Raw genomic sequence first — 21,143 nt, 5'->3', positions numbered from 1 at the left:
GCTGAATGGCAGCTAAGTGGCAGCCTGTAGACCTATGTGGCCCTTTCTGGCCCTATTGACCCGGTCTAAAAACACACAAGCACATCAGAAGGACACAGGAACCCGGTTCAGGAGTTACAGTTGTGTATAGATCTATCTTTGCTCTACAGTCAAAACATTTTTTGACTAACATGGACAGGATAAGCAACAATTAAAAATGTGGAGGTGTCACAGTCAATACATCCTCTAAAACAAAAACTGTTTTTTTTATTTCCAGAGTTTCCAATGCAGCACCAATTAAGTTTTATTTTAATGTAATATAGATGTATTTAACAAAAACACCAATAAAATTATAAAAACACAACAAAATTGAAATAAATACAGAATATATATATATATATATATATATATATATATATATATATATATATATATATATATATATATATATATATATATATATATATATATATATATATATATATATATATATATATATATATATATACACTCTAAAAAATGCTGGGTTAAAAACAACCCAAGTTGGGTTGAAAATGCACCAACCCAACAATTGGGTTGTTTTAACCCAATGGTTGAGTTGTTTTAACCCAGTGGTTGGGTTAAATGTTGCCTAAGACAACCAAATTGCTGGGTAAGAACAACTCAACCATTGGGTTAAAACAACCCAATTGTTGGGTTGGTGCATTTTCAACCCAACTTGGGTTGTTTTTAACCCAGCATTTTTTAGAGTGTATATATATATATATATATATATATATATATATATATATATATATATATATATATATATATATATATATATATATATATATATATATATATATATATATATATATATATATATATATAGTATTGTATTGGCAGTGTAATATATATATACGTATATTGTTTTGTTGAGATCACAAGTACACAAGAAGACAAGACAGTAAAATATTAATGCATGGATTCTGTGGACTCTATGATTGGAAACAGTTATTCATTTGCTATTCCACTTGGCACCTGAAATAACTATACTGTTCCAGAACGCGGTCCTCATCTCATAAAATAATCAGTGAACAAGATTCTTCACACTTATGCTCCATACTGAAAATCAATGAACATGTGGTTGGACTCCAAATGAAATGATGCCCAACCGTTTAGCTCTGATTCAAGACATCTCAGGAAACAAGCGGAGACGGACCATCATTCACAGTAGCGGCATGACATTTAAAGAAAAGTTTTAGCCTAGTGATTGACGGATATGTGCGTCATTTCCTGTCCGCTCTCAGTCTCAACTGCAGATTTCGATAAAGGCAAAATACAGGCTGAAAATAATCTGAAAATGCGAACACTAACTCTCCGTAATGTTTATAGAGTGACGGATAGGAAATAAAAAGAAGAGAAGCGAGAGAGACAGGGGGTGGAGAATGAGGATTATGGGAAGGCAGTATTGAGCTAATCTTCTGTGATATGCTAAAACATGATAGAAACTCTGGGTGGAGGCCGGATTTACATCAACTCATCCTCCCATTTCTCTCCCTTTTTCTCTTTCTTTCAACTTTACACCCATATCCTGTCCCTCTGTGGCTAGCGTACTAATCTGGTAATAAAATGATTAAGGAAATAACATTAGGACGAGATATACAACTTCAGACTGCTCGGACTAAGCTGCGAGTCTTTGAAAATTGGAACTATGCAACAAAAGCATATGATAGAGATGAGTCTAAATAAAAAGAAGAAGCATCTTTCTTTCCAGTTCTTCTCTTGGCTGAGCGCTGTGGTGTCAGAGATACTGCGTTTGAATGACGACTTGGAAACCCTGCGGTCTAATAATGGAAACCAGACATAGCAAAATATCAAATCATGAGAAGCTCATCTGAACCTCATTTGGGATGACAGTAAACTGTTTTGCTAGAAGAAGAGAAATCACATAAGCTCCTAATTCTGTCTCTTCTGTTTTTAGGAGATAGAGCTCAATCAATGTTCTCTCATCCCACCATTTTAAATGAACATCCTTTTCGGCTTACCATCTAAAGTGACGCAAACGTAACCGGCAGCCACCAGAGTTGAGAGTGACTGGCCGGCAAATGCAACCAATCATGTTTCTAGATTATGTCAATGACGGACAAATGTTGTCATCTGAATGACGATTAAATTGAATCAGAGTGAGGCTGGCTGATGGAGGAAATGATTGGGAGCTGATTCCAGGAAGATGAGCCTTACCCAACACAATGAGGTTGACTTGGCTCCAGTGGTACTTGCCGCCGGTCTTGACCTTACAGTGGTATTCTCCAGAGTCCGTCAGCTGCAGTTCACTGATCAGGAGAGAGGCGTCTCCGTTCAGGTAGTCGCCCGCGAAGGACAGGCGACTGGCGTGGTTGTCGTTAGTGTAGACCTCATTGTTGAAGAATGTGATGATCTGAAATGTAAAAGCGAGAGAGACGGTAAGAGCTTTCATATAAATAAATGAATTTAGTGGAAAATAAATCAGACATTTATTTCAGTTGAGGCCAAATGGACGATGAATCTAGAATGCCCGTGTCTTTGGGCCAGTAAACAGCCACCAATAAACCACGCAGGGGTGCGTTTCAAAAAGGTGCTTTAAATATCTTGACAAACTAAAAGACATAAATTACATTTGTATGTATTGAAATAAAAGATATAGATTGTACTGAATGTCAGCTTGCTTATTTTGCTCAAGATAAAGATTTATTAATTTCCACATGTCATGCAAACAAGAAACTCTGCTTTTAACCACAGGTCGAGATCTGTTTGCAAATGTTTGGAACGATGGTTTCGGGAAACACAGACTGGTTGAACTACGTTGATAACGACGAAACTTGTGACATATGCACTACAAAAAATGTCAGGCCTCTCTAATTGAACATGTTCTAGGGACCGATCACATCAACATTTTTCAATTGGCCAAATTTAATTTCTGTGAATTGAATTTTATCAATTGTGGCAACAGTCTGTTAACATGGGATCAATTAGAAATAATATGTTGAGCCAATGGAAAAAATGTATTTGACCAACACTGTATAAAATTTCAGGCCTCTCCAATTTAAAATGTGTCAGTTGGCCAATTTTTTTTTTTACTGTGAATTTATACAATTGAATTCACCGGAATTCAATTTGGCCAAACTAAAAAATGTAGATGTGATCAGTTGGCTAATGGTTCTTTTGGGAAACGCAGGCCGGATGCATTGGCAGCCAACTAAACCAACCTAGCGATTATCTAGCAAATCTACATGCTAAAAACATTCAGAACACCAGAGAAACACAGAAATACCCTTGCAACTAAACCTAAGACAAGCAAATGATCTAGCAGCTATTCAGAATACACTAATACCCACAAAACAAAGCATCAAACCATCAGAACACCTCAGAAATGCATAGCAATGCCTTTGCAGCCACCAAAAGTCATAGTACAGTATATGCGTATCGATGCCACATTCCACTGCTTCAGTCACGCCCGCCATCTTGAAACGGCCAGTGTGTCGTCACTCACAGTTTTTACTATATGAGCAGTGCAATGTGGCATCTATATATAGACCCAAAACAACCAAACCACCCAGAAGAAATTAACAGTCAACCAGTGAAATTCTGAAAACACTGAAAACACCCGTCGGAAACGCATTGCAACACTCGTGTAGTGTAGTGTGGATGTTTGCATCAGAAAGCACTTTCCCTTTCTTCAGAAAATGTAAAAATCTGCTTGTTTTCCTTGCCGTTCTTCTGATGGTTACTTTGCGAAAACTGTACTACTCTGTACAAAAGACAAAAAGAACCTGTGCTGACTTCCCTTGGAAAAGATGCTAAATGGCTGTCGCACACAAACACATCTGCCAACACACACACATTCACACACAGTTTGACTGTGACAGCCTCCTGAATGCCTGGGGTAAAGAACTAAACACTGATGCCACGACACATCAGTAAACCTGCAGTTGGGTTCACCTGCCAAAGCTGTCTGTGGTGACTGTCCGTTTCTCACACACACACACACACACATGCAAGCACACACGCACACACACACGAACACGCACATGCATGCAAACACACACGCACAGGCACACGCACACACACACACACACACACACACACACACACACACACACACACACACACACACACACGTTTGCATTTCTGGCAAGCATATTTGATTCTTATTGTGTGCATCAGTATCACTGACAGTCATGACATGATGCTCTTTATCATATTTATTTATTTAGATTACAATTGAGGCCCGAATAATCTTCTCTAACACCAGAAATCTGAGTCACAGGCTATGGCTTAACTTCAAAGGCAGAGGTTGTTTGCATTAGCCAAGTAGGTGTAATATAGCTGGAAAGAGCTCTGTTAGCATTTCCTTTCATCTCGATTACAGTCGAATGGATGTACATGTTACATATGCTGCACACGAACATGCAAAGTCAAAGGCAACATAGCTGGTTAGCAGGTTTTTAAGGGTTTTTGTATAATTTCAGCTGGTCACGCTGGGAGACCAGCTTAAATCACCTAAGACTATTAAATGAGTTTAGGCTGGTTTAAAATATTTTTTTCAACAGGAAGGAAAAAGGTGTACTTCCTGCTCCTAATGATGCTGAAAAGGCCAACAATCTAAATGTGTCGCTGTATTTTTGATAAAATAAAATAGGCATACTTAGTGAGCATAGAAATCTTGCAGAAATTGTATTCAGTCAGAATAATAATAATAAAAAAAAAATCAGGGATTTGAGTTGTTATACTAATATCACTGAAATCTACTTTTTTAAAATTAATTCTTGTTTTTTTAATTGTTGTGGATTGTATATTATGGGTTCTGTATCAGGCTACAGCAATTGCAACTTTTTCTAAACTTTTTTAATGTTTTATGTTTGTGCTTGGAAATGACTAACTATCATTATAGTCTTAAAGGAACATGCTGACTTTTGGGACTTTAGCTTATTCAGTTAGATAAATCCATACATATTTTCTAGAGCAATATGGCTAGGAACTATTCTCTCATTCCTGCATAATAATCAAGGAAATTTGCTGCCGTACCATGGGTGCAGTGGCGCAATGAAATAACGCAGCGCCTGAAAATAGGCTAACTTCCGTCAACATAACCAACATGACATTAGTTCCTGCTTGCTCAGAGAGTGTTCTGGGGACTATTTTCAGGCGCTGCGTAATATCACTGTGGTCCAGTGGCAAAGTTCCTTGATCATTACGAAGGAAAGAGAGAATAGTTCCTAGCCATATCGGTCTAGAAAATTGCAACTTTTAATTTTCTGTCGGTCTTAGTACACAATCTAGACACATCACAACATGTAAATAGGAAAATGTTGGCATTATATTGTCACGTATTGAGTGGCAGGCTAGATGGAGCCGTTTATCTCCAGATCTCCAGTCAGCTAGCGGTGTGTGTCAGACAGAGTAATGGCACACATGGGTATGTATGGACTTGTATGTATGGGATACGGAGAATAAGCTAAAGTCTCAAAAAGTCTGTGTTTTTCTTTAATATTTAGCATTTTAGGCTCATTTTAAGCACAAAGTATGTGTTTTCTGGGGATGTTTGAAATTGTGCAAAACAGTGCTACTTTAAATACAAACAGTACAACTTTTATTTATTTAGTATGTTTCTACCTTAAAACGTGATTAAAGATGTCTCTTTTGATATGTGATGATCATGAGGCTCTGGTCCATGTTCCTCGCGAAGCAGCAGCGTGCGCGTGACCAAGTATAGTCAGTGTAGCTTGCAGCGCCATCTGATGGTGAAAATATCACGATTGCTCCTGACCAGCAGGCTGCTGTAGGTTGGTCGAGATTTTTTTGCAATGTATCTGCGATTTGTTTTGAGTGAGCTGTAAAATGGGGGCCAGCTCCAGTCAGGGACAGAACACCGAAAACCGGGAACATTCGGTCACCGTAATGTAGTTACGCCATCTAAAAGACGGGGCTAACTGGGCCATGCTAACCATGAAAACCCATTGACCTATTGGCATTACCAGCAGCATTCCTGTGAATACAACGCCTTAGAGTCTGCAACACATTGCTAAACAAGCTGTGGCTAAATGTTGACAAGCTGAACGCTTCTAGTAACACAAGCCTTACAGTGGAACAAAAGGAATGACTTATTCATTATGCCAGAGGCTCGGTTTTATCCCTAATCACATTTTCAGACATTTAATTTTAATTAATGATGTCTCAACTGTTATCTTTCCATTAAATATTACATGCGATGGGCTACCCTTCCCAGAGGTTTCGAAGACTCTGATGCAAGACTTTTTATAGGCCTTTCTTTCGTCTGAAATGAAATCTCAACTGATCATGAACAGATCTGTATTGACTTTCAAATATAGGAAAGATCTCTGTCTGTTATGTGGGGGAACAAAAAGCCTTATCGCAATCAGATAATTTAATTCATCTGAAAGTAGATCGCCTGACTGACATGTATCGACTTCCCCCTGATGAATTATTGTGCGATGCTACATAAAGGATATCTACACTTGAAGTGTGTTCAAACAATGTTAGTTTCACAGTGAAAGATTCTCACTTCAGGCAGATAAGACGAAGCTCTTATCTGGATGTGTTTATGCGAGAGCGAGGGAGAAAGAAAGATGGGTGAAGCGTCTGTAAGGTGTACTGATACATGCGTACCAGACGGCTGTGTATTTCAAAGAGAGATGTGTAGAAAAGGCTGATTTAGGCTTGTGGCAGGATGGTGGGAAAGCAGAGAAAAGCGCTGCTCACAGGAGCCTCAGACTGAAACCATGAAGGCAGTCATTGTGACTGTTGTGTCACAGAGAGAGATGGCAGTCAAAACTAGGTGGTTGCTAGGGTGTTTGGGGGGTTGCTACAGTGTTCTGGGAGATTGCTAGACGGCATAGCTTGCAAGGTTGAGATTTTGTCTGTCACCTACTGACAAACACGATACAATATTAAATTAAGAGGAGACTTTCCCTTGAACCAGAAGAGTTATGACATTATTATGAAAACTTTTTATTATTCATGGTTTACTTTAAAAGGGAAAAAAATTATGGTAACAGGAATGGCACACAACCTTGGGACAGCATTTCATAAATAAATAAACAAACAGTAGGGGTCAATATATATATATATATATATATATATATATATATATATATATATATATATATATATATATATATATATATATATATATATATATATATATATATATTAGGGCCGGGACTCAATTAAAAAAATTAATCTAATTAATTAGAGGCTTTGTAATTAATTAATCGAAATTAATCGCATTTAATCGCATATAAATATTTTACCTGAGAACAATGAGAAGTAATTTTTCACATGTATTTTTAGTATACCATTGAATAATGACTGAATACATAAGCTTAATCAACAAAATATTGTTTATTTATTTCAGTCCAGCAGACCAGTGCAATGTTTGCCATTAAGTGTAGCAAAAGCATATTTGTGATATTTGAGGCTCGATGTGCTGCGGTGATACGCTAATTCCTTGTTGTATAGCAGGGGTGTCAAATCCTGCTCCTGGAGGGCCACTGTTCTGCTCTGTTTAGCTCTAACCCCAATTAAACACACCTGTACCAGCTCATTAAGGTCTTATTAGGCATACTAGAAACTTTAGCAGTGTATTGAGGCAAGCTGGAGGTAAACTCTGCAGGACGTCACGTCAGTGGCCCTCCAGGACCGACTTTGGATACCCCTGTTGTATAGCTTGCACACAACCATGCTCTTGTCGACGGTTCCATCATTTCGTTTTTTAAAACTAAATTTCCCATCCACGGGGCCAAGCAAAGCGGTCTCATCAGCTTCTTCGTTCATGTTCACTATGGTTTGTTGTTTTCATGGTTGTTGTCGTGACTCATGAGCGCTAGTTGGTGTTCCAGTATAATCGGTCCGTCAAAACTCATTCATTGAAAAACGTTCCGCGGGGCAAAAATAAGTGCGATTAATTTTTTTTTTTTTTTTGCGTAATTAATTAACGCGTTAAAGTCCCGTAGTTAATTAATCTTAATTAACGCGTTAAAGTCCCGGCCCTAATATATATTAGTAAAAAGGGTAAAAAGCAAAAGATCTCTCACCACACGTTGCTTGACGTTGGGCTTCTGCAGGAGCCATTCTATGTCGAGTGTTTGTCCATTCGACTGCCAGAACTGGTGATGGCAAGGCAATGTGGCATTGTCCCCGACAACTCGCTTCATCTCGGTCTGAGCCCCGGTCGACAGCAAACTCAACAGCACTGTAGAGAAAGACACAACATGTCTGTGAGATCACGCAATGGACTGTTGGACCACATTTAGGACATTATTAACTTTCTTTTAAAAATGTCCAGGTTTTACTGCAACCCAGACAGACCAGTGCCTGTGTCAACGTTTCTGCAAAACAATATTATATTCCTCCTTGCATGTTTAGCAAAACTTTACTTACATTACACACGTTTCATTACATTGGTTGTATCACAGCATAAGTGAAGTCAGAAGTGAAATGTCTGGCGTGTGGAGCTAAAAGATTAATGCTCTACAACATTCAAAAATAAAATACCACCTACACTGAAGCTTACCCTCATCCTAATTGACAGCATTAAAAAAGCCAATGTGAGATAAAAAACACATTTGTTGAAGCAACCATGTCCATTTCCGCTCGTTTCCTTTCTTGTGACTTGTGTTTCTCAGGACTCGAACTCAAGCACTAATGCTTTACCAGTCCAGACACACATACAGTATGGAGCTGTGCATGTCATGAAAATCTCAAAATGTATTCGTTTACAAATCATGCACTATATGGTCAAATAATTTTGAGGTTGTATGGAAGCTTGTTTCCTCCACGGAATAAAAAAAATAAAAAAGTAATTGGGACTTTTTCATCTCACAATTCAGACTTTCTTCCTCGCAGTTGCATGGTATAAAATCAGAATTGCGATATAAAGTCAGAATTATGATAAAAGTCACAATTATGAGGTTATATCTTACAATTCAGACTTTATAACTCACAATAATGTAAGCTCACAATTGTAAGATAAAAAGTAGCAAATATCTTTTAAATGTTTTTGTTTCGTTTTTTTGGGGGGGGGGGGGGGGGGGGGGGGGGGGCAAGCTTCCATAGTATTGTGCAAGTAACCACATGGGAATAATTTAATAAAGTTACTTGTAACTATAATTTTTGTAAAAAGGAAACTTTTGTGGAGGGTGTTTTAAAGAGGTCATTTCAGCTAAAGTGGTAATTTCAGCTGGAAATGCAGTGGATAAAATTCCCCACTTTTATCTGACTAAATGTTTCACTTGAGAATGCATTACATTTCAGGAGCAACATGTGTTGCGAGTGTTCCACAACAAGACTGGCATGGGCTTCAGCACTTATCATGCAGTCTAACAAGACGGTAGCAACAAAAATACAAGTCCCAAAACCCCAGATAGGCCATTTCACACCCTTCCGATTTATACATTTACAAATGCACCACAAAACGGCAAATCCACATCAAGTACACTATTTCAGACTCCACGAACCCATAGTTCTTTCTGTCACCGGGATCCAGGCTAATTTATTTGAGGCTGTTGGACATTGCCGGAGGCTTGAGTAGCATTACAGACAGGCGTCGTGGGGATTTGCAGACTAGTTAGGTCCCACGAGGCAGGAATAGGACGAGATGCGCAATTCCTTCCACCTGGTGAGAGAAGCTTGCAATACAAACAATGCAGCATAACTCACAGCTTCACCGGTCTTATACCAACAGATATTTATGGAGTTCCAGCATTAGCATATTATTACAGCTAATCTGCTGTCGAATATCACAAATAACTGCAGACTCTTCACCTATGCAACAGTTGCTAAAATAATGCCAGCATATAGATTTATCCTGCTTCTGTAAATATTATGACATTTCCTCATTTTAGCTCTTCAACCCAAGGGAATAGGGAAGAGAATTAGCTGTGTCGCTAAACACAGGGTTGGCACTGATATAAATGCCGTTTTAAGTGTGTTTTGACTGGCTGTGCTTTTGGCAATCACCACGTCATGGTAAGAATGCAAACGCCACGTGTCATTAACAAAGCACTCGTGATTAGTTGACTGACATGCATGAGTGACCCATGAGAAACCATCTGGGCCAAAACACTGCTCTTACTGTGTGATGATCAATGGGCTGTAATGCATACGATTTATAGTGCCACACGTCTTCATCACAGTTCACAAACACACACTTGGGGTTTACGTTTTTGGAGCTGTTTGTTAAGCAAAAATATGCTAAAACCATTGTGTCAGAGCTGAGCGCTAGCAATTAGTGCACATGCTCCGACGTATCACTAATGCTAATGCAGGTGACTTGGGTCTGACATTTTTGTTAGCATGTTCAAACAAACAACTTTGGATCTTATTATAAAATCAAATACACACATGTATATTCTTTTCCAGAGCTTTGACCTAATGGTGCAGATGACTTAAGTCAGCATTTTAGATGTTCAAACTAACATTTTTTGAAGCTTGTTTACAAAATGCAAAGCCAAAAACTCTTCGGTACATTGTGTTCCAGAGCTGTGGCCTAACGGTTAGAACATCCAGTACAACAATCCAATAAACTGAGCTTTAATGCTAATGCTAGTGGAGATGACTTGAGTCTGACACTTTTGCCAACAGTTCAGATTCAAACAAACATAGTTTTATGTTCATGTGTAAATCCACAAACACTTCAAAAGTATGCTCTAAGATCTGATCTGAGACCTCATGGTTAACACACATGCTTTGAAATGTTTGAGCCTTAATGCTAGCATGAGTTTCTCATAAAGGATGCTTTCTCATCGTCGCCTGTAGGCTACTATCTCTCTCTGTTTCTATAAATAAAAGTGTATGGTTAATATATTCTACACTACAGCATATTGTACCTGCACATATTATTCTTCTAACAGAAAGAACTGAATTAGCATAATGAGGAAATGTTGACATGTATGCAGTACCTGCACTGAGTCAGCCATGCTGGAGAGGTTTAATGAAAGAACCCAGAAGTGATCTGCATGGGTCTCTTCAGGGTACATCCTCAAGTCATTCTCATTAAGGCTGTATTTCGGATTCAGCTCTATGATCTCAAAGGGTTCAATAGGCTGCAGGCTGTGAGAAGATTTAGAGAAATTACTGCTCTGCCATGGCTCTTTGTCTCTTTGCATGAACTGCCAAACTAAAACAATGAGTCAGCAAAAAAGCAGCGTGAAGTTCCCCTGCAGTCAGCCCTGCTCATGATTTTTTAATGCATCCCTTGCATCCTCAATCATCTGGTGTGATCTCCACCGTCAAGCGTGTGTGAGAAACACAGAAGTCAATTGATTTCAGTGGGGATAGTACGGCTTAAGAGTGCAAAAGAAAAGTGCTTGTGAAAGTAAGGTTGAAATGTTTTAAACTAGCAAGCTCTTTGCATCCATTTTCATCAGAGTTTTCTTGAGGTGCTCAACGGGACTTACAGAAAACATGTAATAAAGGTGGTGTTGTTGGTTGATATTTTGTTTCTCAGCTGTGTGGCAATTCATAAATATTCATACTGTTCAAAAATGTAAATTGTTACACCAATGAAGGCAGATCAACTAAAACGTTTGTCCTTATCCTGTTTTAAGAGTGCAGACTTTTTGCATCTTCATTAATATTTAAAACTTTTTTTTTTTTTTTGATTTCAGATTAAAGGCATCTGCCAGTAATTGTGCCTGCAAGGCTTATTAACAAAAGGTTCAAAATATACTGACAAATGGTGATGCATTTTATATTTTCAAATACAGAGATTCTTTCAAAAAATTTGTGTAACATATACCAATAGCATTATTTCAGCCAGCATATTGGAATCAGTTATTGAAAAAACTATTTTAGTTGACCAAAATTGATGAATTATCTGTGTTGAGAAGAAGCAGACACAAGAATGGTTCATTCTTTTGGGCCAGACTGGGTCTCTTGGGACGTTCTTACTGGTTTAACTGTGGTGATAAATGCTAAATGCCCTTATTCTCTCTACTAGGGCTGTAACGATATGCAATATGAAATCGAAATCGCAATACGCAGGTCCACGAACCTGTATCGCGATGTGAGACGGCAGAATCGCGACACACCCCTTCCAACTCCCAGAATTATCCTTCCTGTCCAGGTCAGCAGTATGGCAACATTTCAGCTACCCGGTGGAGAACAAGGATGGCAATCGTGTAGTTGACAAGACCCACACAATTTGCCGTAAGTGTTTCAAGAAGCTTCCCCAACCGGCTGGCAACGTGGTGTGAGCGTGGCGTTTCTTTGCGTGTCATCCACGGGGCGGCTGCGTGGCGTTTTCTCTTTCTTTGCACACCAGAAGCGTGTCTGACGCGGCGCTTCTGTTGGTATTGATGTACAGGAGGCCCTATACTTCATGTTAAATATATATTGCCTATTGGTACCGCAAAGAAAACGTCGGCAGTAGCCTATTGACCATACAGATATATGGTATTGACGGCAAAATAGGCTACAGAATACTGTACAGAATAAAACTGTTTTGTCCCCCCCATATCGAGGTTTGTATCGTACCGTGGGACAAAAATCGTGATACGAACCGAATCGTGGGTTTGGTGTATCGTTACAGCCCTACTCTCTACCCAAGTCTGAACTCAGATATGTAATTTATAACTATCGTTCCTGTCCTCTTTGCACATAGAGGCCTAGAGGTGAGAGGTGTGTCTCTATGCTCAGACCTTTCAAAGCATATTTCATTTGGCACTTTGTAGCTCAGCTGGCCCCACTTTATATAAGATGGCCTTAAGTACTATGTACTTACATCAAAAAAAATAAGTACAATGGACTTACTGTGTTCAAATTGTATTAGCAAACACCTTTGCTGATACTGAGGTGGGATACGGGTAGAGTTAAGGACAGGTGTGGTGGTGTGGGTCAGTTTAAGGGTAGAGTTAGGGACAGGTGTGGTGGTGTGGGTCAGTTTAAGGGTAGAGTTAGGGACAGGTGTGGTGGTGTGGGTCAGTTTAAGGGTAGGGTTAGGGACAGGTGTGGTGGTGTGGGTCAGTTTAAGGGTAGAGTTAGGGACAGGTGTGGTGGTGTGGGTCAGTTTAAGGTTAGAGTTAGGGACAGGTGTGGTGGTGTGGGTCAGTTTAAGGGTAGAGTTAGAGACAGGTGTGGTGGTGTGGGTCAGTTTAAGGGTAGAGTTAGAGACAGGTGTGGTGGTGTGGGTCAGTTTAAGGGTAGAGTTAGGGACAGGTGTGGTGGTGTGGGTCAGTTTAAGGGTAGAGTTAGGGACAGGTGTGGTGGTGTGGGTCAGTTTAAGGGTAGAGTTAGGGACAGGTGTGGTGGTGTGGGTCAGTTTAAGCGTAGAGTTAGGGACAGGTGAGGTGGTGTGGGTCAGTTTAAGGGTAGAGCTAGGGACAGGTGTGGTGGTGTGGGTCAGTTTAAGGGTAGAGTTAGGGACAGGTGTGGTGGTGTGGGTCAGTTTAAGGGTAGAGTTAGGGACAGGTGTGGTGGTGTGGGTCAGTTTAAGGGTAGAGTTAGGGACAGGTGTGGTGGTGTGGGTCAGTTTAAGGGTAAAGTTAGAGACAGGTGTGTTGGTGTGGGTCAGTTTAAGGGTAGAGTTAGGGACAGGTGTGGTGGTGTGGGTCAGTTTAAGGGTAGAGTTAGGGACAGGTGTGGTGGTGTGGGTCAGTTTATGGGTAGGGTTAGGGACAGGTGTGGTGGTGTGGGTCAGTTTAAGGATAGAGTTAGAGACAGGTGTGGTGGTGTGGGTCAGTTTAACGGTAGAGCTAGGGACAGGTGTGGTGGTGTGGGTCAGTTTAAGGGTAGAGTTAGAGACATGTGTGGTGGTGTGGGTCAGTTTAAGGGTAGAGTTAGGGACAGGTGTGGTGGTGTGGGTCAGTTTAAGGGTAGAGTTAGAGACAGGTGTGGTGGTGTGGGTCAGTTTAAGGGGAGAGTTAAGGACAGGTGTGGTGGTGTGGGTCAGTTTAAGGGTAGAGTTAGGGACAGGTGTGGTGGTGTGGGTCAGTTTAAGGGTAGAGTTAGGGACAGGTGTGGTGGTGTGGGTCAGTTTAAGGGTAGAGTTAGGGACAGGTGTGGTGGTGTGGGTCAGTTTAAGGGTAGAGTTAGGGACAGGTGAGGTGGTGTGGGTCAGTTTAAGGGTAAGGGAAGTGCCAACTGTGTAATTACAAATGTAACTACAGAAATTAATTACAGACAAAATAACATGCAGGTATTTTTTAAAATGTAAGTACAATGTAAAAACATGTATGTACACAATAAATGCATTGTATCAAATTATTAATTAAAATGTTAGTACATAGTAGTTAAGGCCACCTAATATAAAGTGGGTCCGTTCAGCTTGCTCATCTGCTAACGCTACGGATGGACATAATAATGTGTTGGAAAAAGCTGGCAAGATATCAAAGAACAGAATGAAAGCTGTTTTAATTCCATCCTCTTTCAAAGAAGGTAAAACTCAACAGCAAAAATATCCAGCACACTGCCAGCCAGGTGGTTTAATAGCACTGCTTCACATGTTGGTTGGCTTTATACTTCAGTTCAGGCTGAAATGAAGAGCTATGTGATGTTGAAATTGGAAACTGTGCTTTTAAAGATGCTTTATTCTTGATGATGCAATGAATCAGTCAAATGTAAAATTAGATATTTTTGGGACAGGAATAAACCAATGAACGGATCAGCAACATTTTCAAAGCTTATAAGTGTTTTGGTAAAAAAAACGATTTCTTCAGAATGCTAGGTGATGCTGTCTTCAGGGTTTTCAGGCACTTTCAGGATATGTTAATGATGATGTCTACCAAATTTTATGCCAATATATCAAAAACTTAAAAAAATATTATAGTTTATGATAAAATTCGAAATGGTGGAAACTGGATTAGTTCGATTTTGCAAAGTTGGTATTGATGGATACATCGTGACCCAATAAAATGTTTTCCTGTTTTTGTGTCAACATGAAATCAGATCAATTTCTCATCATATTGATTTATTGGTACATATTCCCAATTTAAAGCGAAAACATAATTTCAGAGTTTTTTCATTTTAATGAAATATTTTAATCACAAATCACTTCAATCAACACTCTGGCTCTGGTAATCCGAGACCTAGGGCCTATATTTTAATTTTTATAAAGCTGACATTTTTAGAAGCCCTGTCATGAGTGAAAGAGTCTTCAAGGAAAGCATAGTTAACAAAGTCAGGTTGTGACAGGAAACAGACTTCCTGACTTCCTGTCCGTTACCGTGTACTTTACAAAATTGTACTCCTTACTTACAAAGCTCTCCATAATTTGGCATCTAACTACCTTTCAGACCTTATTTAGATTCCTCCAACATTCATTGCGATCATCTTCAGCAGATGTATTGTCTGTTCCAAATTTCAAGGTGAATTATTTTGGTGGTAGGGCTTTTAGTTGTGCAGCTCCCAGTTTATGGAATTCTTTACCACTGCACACCTGTCAGCTGGATTCAATTTCCCAATTTAAAGTTTAGAAAAAAACATATCAATCAATCACTCATATAATTAAAAGCTAGTCTAAACAGATGTGTAAGTTTGTTTCTTGTATGTTTTATACCTTGTTTTATGGACGGTGTCCTTGAGTACCTTGAAAGGTGCCTTTAAATAAAATGTATTCTTCTTCTTCTTCTTCTTCTTCTTCTTCTTCTTCTTCTTCTTCTTCTTCTTCTTCTTCTTCTTCTTCTTTATTTATTTATTTATTTATTTATTTATTTATTTATTTGTATTATTCTTATTATTGCAAGCTACTGGTTTCTTTGGCTTGTGTTACCACTTCTTCTGCAGATGTTTAAATTGTCAATTTACAGCATTTCAATTGCCCTTTAGACTACACTACCTCTTCGGAGGAACTGTAACAGAGGAAAAGGAAAATAAAATGGATTTAGATAGAGAGAGAGAGAGAGAGAGAGAGAGAGAGAGAGAGAGAGAGAGAGAGAGAGAGAGAGAGAGAGAGAGAGAGAGAGAGAGAGAGAGAGAGAGAGAGAGAGAGAGAGAGAGAGAGAGAGAGAGAGAGATTCTGTGAAAATGCCCTAGGGGGAGTTGTGCTCCATTAAATTCACCCCCTCTCACACTCAATAAAAAGCATCTCCTTTGCTAGTCACCACAGCGTCACCAACCAATACCTCAAAATCTCATCCTTAACTCCTTAACCCCTCAACCCTGCAAAAAAGCCTGCAAATCTAATTTACGACCACATTTATCCCTGGATTACATTCAGAGCACAAAGGCAGTAAAGGAGATTCCGCGCTGACCAAAACAATGACTGCTAATAAGCAATAATCTCATAATTCAATCTGAAGCACTAGCCAACACACAAACTTCCGGGCTAGCTGAGTCAGAATTTAAATTAGATTCAGTGCTACAATGCAATCCCTCTTTAACCCACATGCGATAAGAAATGCACTGTCCCAGTGAACGGGCACAAAAGCAAATCAAGCTAGGCAAACTATGTCTAACATAAGACTTTCTACATTAGCGCTATGGTCTAAACATTTGACCTCTAAGAGTCTTACTTTAAGAACAGATCAAGAAGAGCTTATACTTCTTAATGCTGCTCGTCTTGTTATCCACGATCTCTCGTGAGCTCTCTGTCTGCTGGGAGGCTTAGGGACGGTTGCTGGCATGTAGAGGAACACACGATGAAACTGACTTCCAGATGAATTTAACAGAATAATCAATATGTGCTGTTAACTAACAGGCTGTTAAACAAGGCATTGTCTAAGCATGTTGTACCTTTACAGCATGTACTAAACACCTCATATATAAAATATATATGGTTTGGGAATTTACTTTTATACACTATACGCACTACCGTTCAAAAGTTATTACAATTTCAAATAAATCTTCTCCTTTTTAATATACTTTAAACCAAATGTATTCCTGTGATGGCAAAGATGAATTTTCAGCATCATTACTCCAGTCTGCAGCAGTGTTGGGTTCGTTTCTCATAAAATGTAATATATTACTCATTACTGGTTACTCCAATTTACATCCTTTCTCCCTACAAAATTAAAATAATGGTTCTAGCCGCTATACATGATCTGGGCTTCTCCATCTTCCAACGAAGCTAGCTTGCTGCATTGGTACACATTCAACAAGGATTATAAAAACTGATAGGGAAGGATTTTTGAATTTCAAATCATTCACTTATAATGTTGAAACACAGTGAAAAATTTCCACTGGATTTTTTTTTTGGAAAGGCATGGATAGTATTATTTTTTGTGGCTGACCTTATTGCATGTATCTGTATGAGTTTACCCTTTCAGACAAAAAATGTATGTGAGGACAGTATTTAAATGATTCAGGCAAGGTGATTTACTAAGATTTCAGCTAGTCAATTTACTGTTATTTGCGGCATTATTTAAAACCAAAAAAGCATGCAAACCGGACTCTAATTTGTGTTTCAGAAAATTTTGATTTGCTCTGCAAGTAGTTAAAAGCTAATTCAAAAAGCTCATTCAAGCCCTAATCCGTCAAATCGCGGCACCAATCTGAAATATTGGGGCGGGCTTTACACGATGACAACAGCGCAGTGATGGTGAAGCAGATTTTGTACATTACAAAGATGGATGGCACCGTGGAGCATCCCTCTTTCGAATCAGCTTTCATGTCTGTTTTAAGCGTTTTAAGTTAAACTTTTCCTTTTCGTTAAATCCGAGCAAAGAACAACACTCGGCTAACAGATGTGAATTACACCGGCTACTTTGATGAGGAGGATGGGGAGTGTGAGCATGTGCTAATATCACACAGCAGCTCTGGATCTGGCCTTTCTGTGCTTATTTCCTCACACTAGATCTGGTGAAAAAAAATTATAATTGTAAATAAATAACTTGCATTACTGTGCTCAAGTCTGAACATGATCCAACACATCTGAAATGACTGAATTTGAATAAAGTTTGTGAGACACAATTTTCCAAAGACTCTATTTTCAAAATATTGCAAAACGAGTTATATTTGCAATACAAATGCCTCACAGTAGGGGCGAATACGATTAGAGCTCAATGTTTTCTGTTCGACCCTCAATCCGAGATGTTTCAGTCGGTCTGAGATGCTATTAGGTTTTCCAAATTTTGCAAAAATATTGATGGAGTGGTGGTGGACACCAGCTATTATCATATTTATTTTACAACAACGGCAAAAGTGGTCAGAAGCCATTGCAAAATCTTCCTCGAAATCACAAACAGAGAATTGCTGTCTCAGATGTTTCTCCGTTCCTCTGCAATCGTCATCTCCGTCATCGCTCTGATTGGTTTTAGGTCTTGATCTGTTGGTGACCCCCCTTTTGAAAATGATTTGTCTATGACGCTTTGCCAGACCATAACTCAGTTACTACTGAGAATGCTCAGGTTTTAACACAGCTAGGTAGATTGCATAGGTCATTATGGAAATGATCCGGCTGCGTCTGTGTTCTTTAATTTCGTCAGGAGATCACATGCAGAACTTTCAACGATTTTGTTTAAATTGAGCTCTCACGCTTATTTCCCCTGTTTAGTAAATCTGGCCCTTTATATGTAAATGACATCTGTTGTGATTGGCTGACTACATGCACCGCTGTGGTTCACACTGGCAGGCCCTGTTTCTAAACCCTGAATAAGCAATGATATGTAAAAATGCTTAGTCACCCATCTAATGTCAAGACCAAACAGTTTTGACTCATGGTGCGATTTTCATGAACAATCTCTGACTGCTGAGGGATGTTTGCATTGTTAAGTACATCTACAGAGCACATGGAACTCTTTATTTCAATAGAGCAAGGACAATCCTGTTTTCTGTGGTCCCTTTAAAAGCTGTTGCACTCTATGTTTAAACATCCCCAGACCCCTTATGCTGCTTTGCCCTGTCTTACATCTCAACTGAACTCAATTCAATTCATTTATGAAAATAAATTCATGGGCGCTGCTGACATTCAGCACACATCATCTGATTCTCCCTGACACATGATAATGTGCCGTCACAGATGAGAAAACACAGAAATATTCATGCCTCCGGGACGGTAGAGCACTACAGCACTTCCAGACAGGTGGCAGAATTAACAGACAAAACAATTTTTTTTTTTCATTGGAAGCTTGGCTGGATGTGATTTAGAGGTTATAACAAAACCAGGTGAGAAAAATAGTACATCAACAACAGTACTTGTGTGTGTCTGTGTGATCCGGCATACCATTATAACCACCTTCCTAATATTGTGTTGGCCTCATTTTTGCTGCCAAAACAGCCGTGACCCATCGAGGCATGGACTCCACTAGACCCCTGAATGTGTGCTGTGGTATCATGAACCAAAATGTTAGCAGCAGATCCTTTAAGACCTGTAAGTTATGAGGTAGGCCTCCATGAATCAGACTTGTTTGTTCAGCACATCTCATACCCCTTTTCCACCAGAATGAACCGGGTGCTAGTTCAGAGCCAGTGCTAGTGTCAGTTCTAAGTTGGTTCGACTTGAGAGCCTTTAAGAACCGGTTTGGCTTTCCACAGGCTAGAGAGCCACCACAGAGCTATAGGTCTTACATCACTATACGTCTCATCTTTCTCGCTAGCGTTTTAACAACACTAGCAAGGCAGCGGGAAATACAAACACACCAGGCTTGTTCGAGATGCATTGGAGCTACGCGGACAAGTTTGTGTTGGTCTTGTTGATCACAGAAACCCTGCCAAGCCACTGACGCAAGCGGTTCTTACTTCTAGCCCAGCAATGTTTTGGTGCTACTTAAGAACCACTTTTCCTGGCTCGGAGCTGGTGCTTTGGCTGTGGAAAGAACCGATTTGAAACGAGGCTCTGGCTCTGAAGTAGCACCAGCACTGCCTTGGTGGAAAAGGGGTATCACAGATGCTCGACTGGATTGAGATCTGGAGAATCTGGAGGCTAAGTCAACACCTCACATTTGTAGTTGTGCTCTTCAAAACATTCCTGAACCATTTTTGCTTTGTGGCAGGCGCATTGTCCTGCTGAAAGAGCTATAGCCAACAAGGAATACCGTTTTCATGAAAGAGTGTACATGGTCTGCAACAATGCTTAGATTGGTGGTACGTGTCAAAGTCACATCCACATGGACGACAGGACCCAAGGTTTCCTAAGAGAACATTGCCCAGAGCATCACACTGCCTCTGCCATATTGCCTTCTTCCTATAGTGCATCCTGGTGCCATGTGTTCCCCAGGAAAGCGACACACATACACCCGGCCATCCACATGATATAAAAGAAAATGGGATCCATCAGGCAAGGCCACCTTCTTCACCTTGCTCTGTTGTCCTGTTCTGATGCTCATTGTGCCACTGTTGGCACTTTCGGTGGGGTCAGGGGTCAGCATGGGGACCCTGACTGGTCTGCAGCTATGCAGCACCATACGCCACAAACTGTGATGCACTGTGTATTTTGACACTTTTCTATCAGAACCAGTATTAACTTCTTGAACAGTTTGAGCTACAGTAAATCGTCTGTTTGATCGGACCACACAGGCCAGCCTTCGCTCCCCATGTTCATCACTGAGCCTTGGCCGCCCATGACCCTGTGGCCGGTTCTCCACTGTTCCTTCCTTGGAGCACTTTTGATAGATACTGACCACTGCAGACCGGGAACAGCCCACAAGAGCAGTTTTGGAGATGCTCTGACCCAGTCGTCTAGCTCTGACCCAGTCGTCTAGCCATCACAATTTGGCCCTTGTCAAACTCGCTCAAATCCTTACCCTTGCCCATTTTTCCTGCTTCTAACACATCAACTTTGAGGAGAGAAAATGGTCACTTGCTGCCTAATATATGCCACCCACTAACAGGAGCCATGATGAAAAGATAATCAGTCTTATTCACTTCACCTCATAATGTTCAAAAAGTTATGATCTGTGTATATATTTAGAATTATTTCTGAAGGATCATATGACAATAAAGAGTAATGTTTTGCCATCAAATTAGTAAATTACATTTTAAAATATATTTAAATAGAAAACCAATCTTTTAAATTGTAATAATATTTACAAATATTTCTGTTTTTATTGTTTTTTTGGTATAATAAATTAAGCCTTCTTTCAAAAACATGAACAAGGTGATGCGCAGTATATACACTGATTTAAAACACAAAACAATAGTCCATATATTTGTTATGGTTCAGATGATTTTGAATGGTGCATGAAGGTTAAGTCACACTTGAATGTCCTGGATGGACATCATTATAAATTGTGGGCACACTGTATGCAAAA

At 39.6% G+C, this 21,143-nt stretch overlaps 1 protein-coding gene across 3 annotated transcripts in view; it reads right to left on the bottom strand.

The window, feature by feature from the left end:
• Window positions 1-21,143, bottom strand: part of clmpb (CXADR like membrane protein b) — a 107,499-nt gene that overhangs the window by 17,662 nt on the left and 68,694 nt on the right. Inside the window, exons 1-3 of one of the 3 annotated variants that reach the window (XM_067419572.1) lie at window positions 10,920-11,041; window positions 8,055-8,212; window positions 2,203-2,398 (exon numbers count right to left, since the gene is read on the bottom strand). In XM_067419572.1, the coding sequence (XP_067275673.1) occupies window positions 2,203-2,398; window positions 8,055-8,174 (316 nt within the window). In that variant the 5' untranslated portion in view covers window positions 8,175-8,212; window positions 10,920-11,041. Of the gene's footprint in view, window positions 1-2,202; window positions 2,399-8,054; window positions 8,213-9,476; window positions 9,519-10,919; window positions 11,042-21,143 lie in introns of those variants that run through there. The other 2 variants (XM_067419571.1, XM_067419570.1) reach the window with 2 other exon arrangements.

This window comes from Pseudorasbora parva, chromosome 16, assembly GCF_024679245.1.
Source record: "Pseudorasbora parva isolate DD20220531a chromosome 16, ASM2467924v1, whole genome shotgun sequence".
NCBI lineage: Eukaryota > Metazoa > Chordata > Actinopteri > Cypriniformes > Gobionidae > Pseudorasbora > Pseudorasbora parva.
Note: the sequence above shows the minus strand (reverse complement) of the source record. Positions and strands in the feature narration are given on the sequence as shown.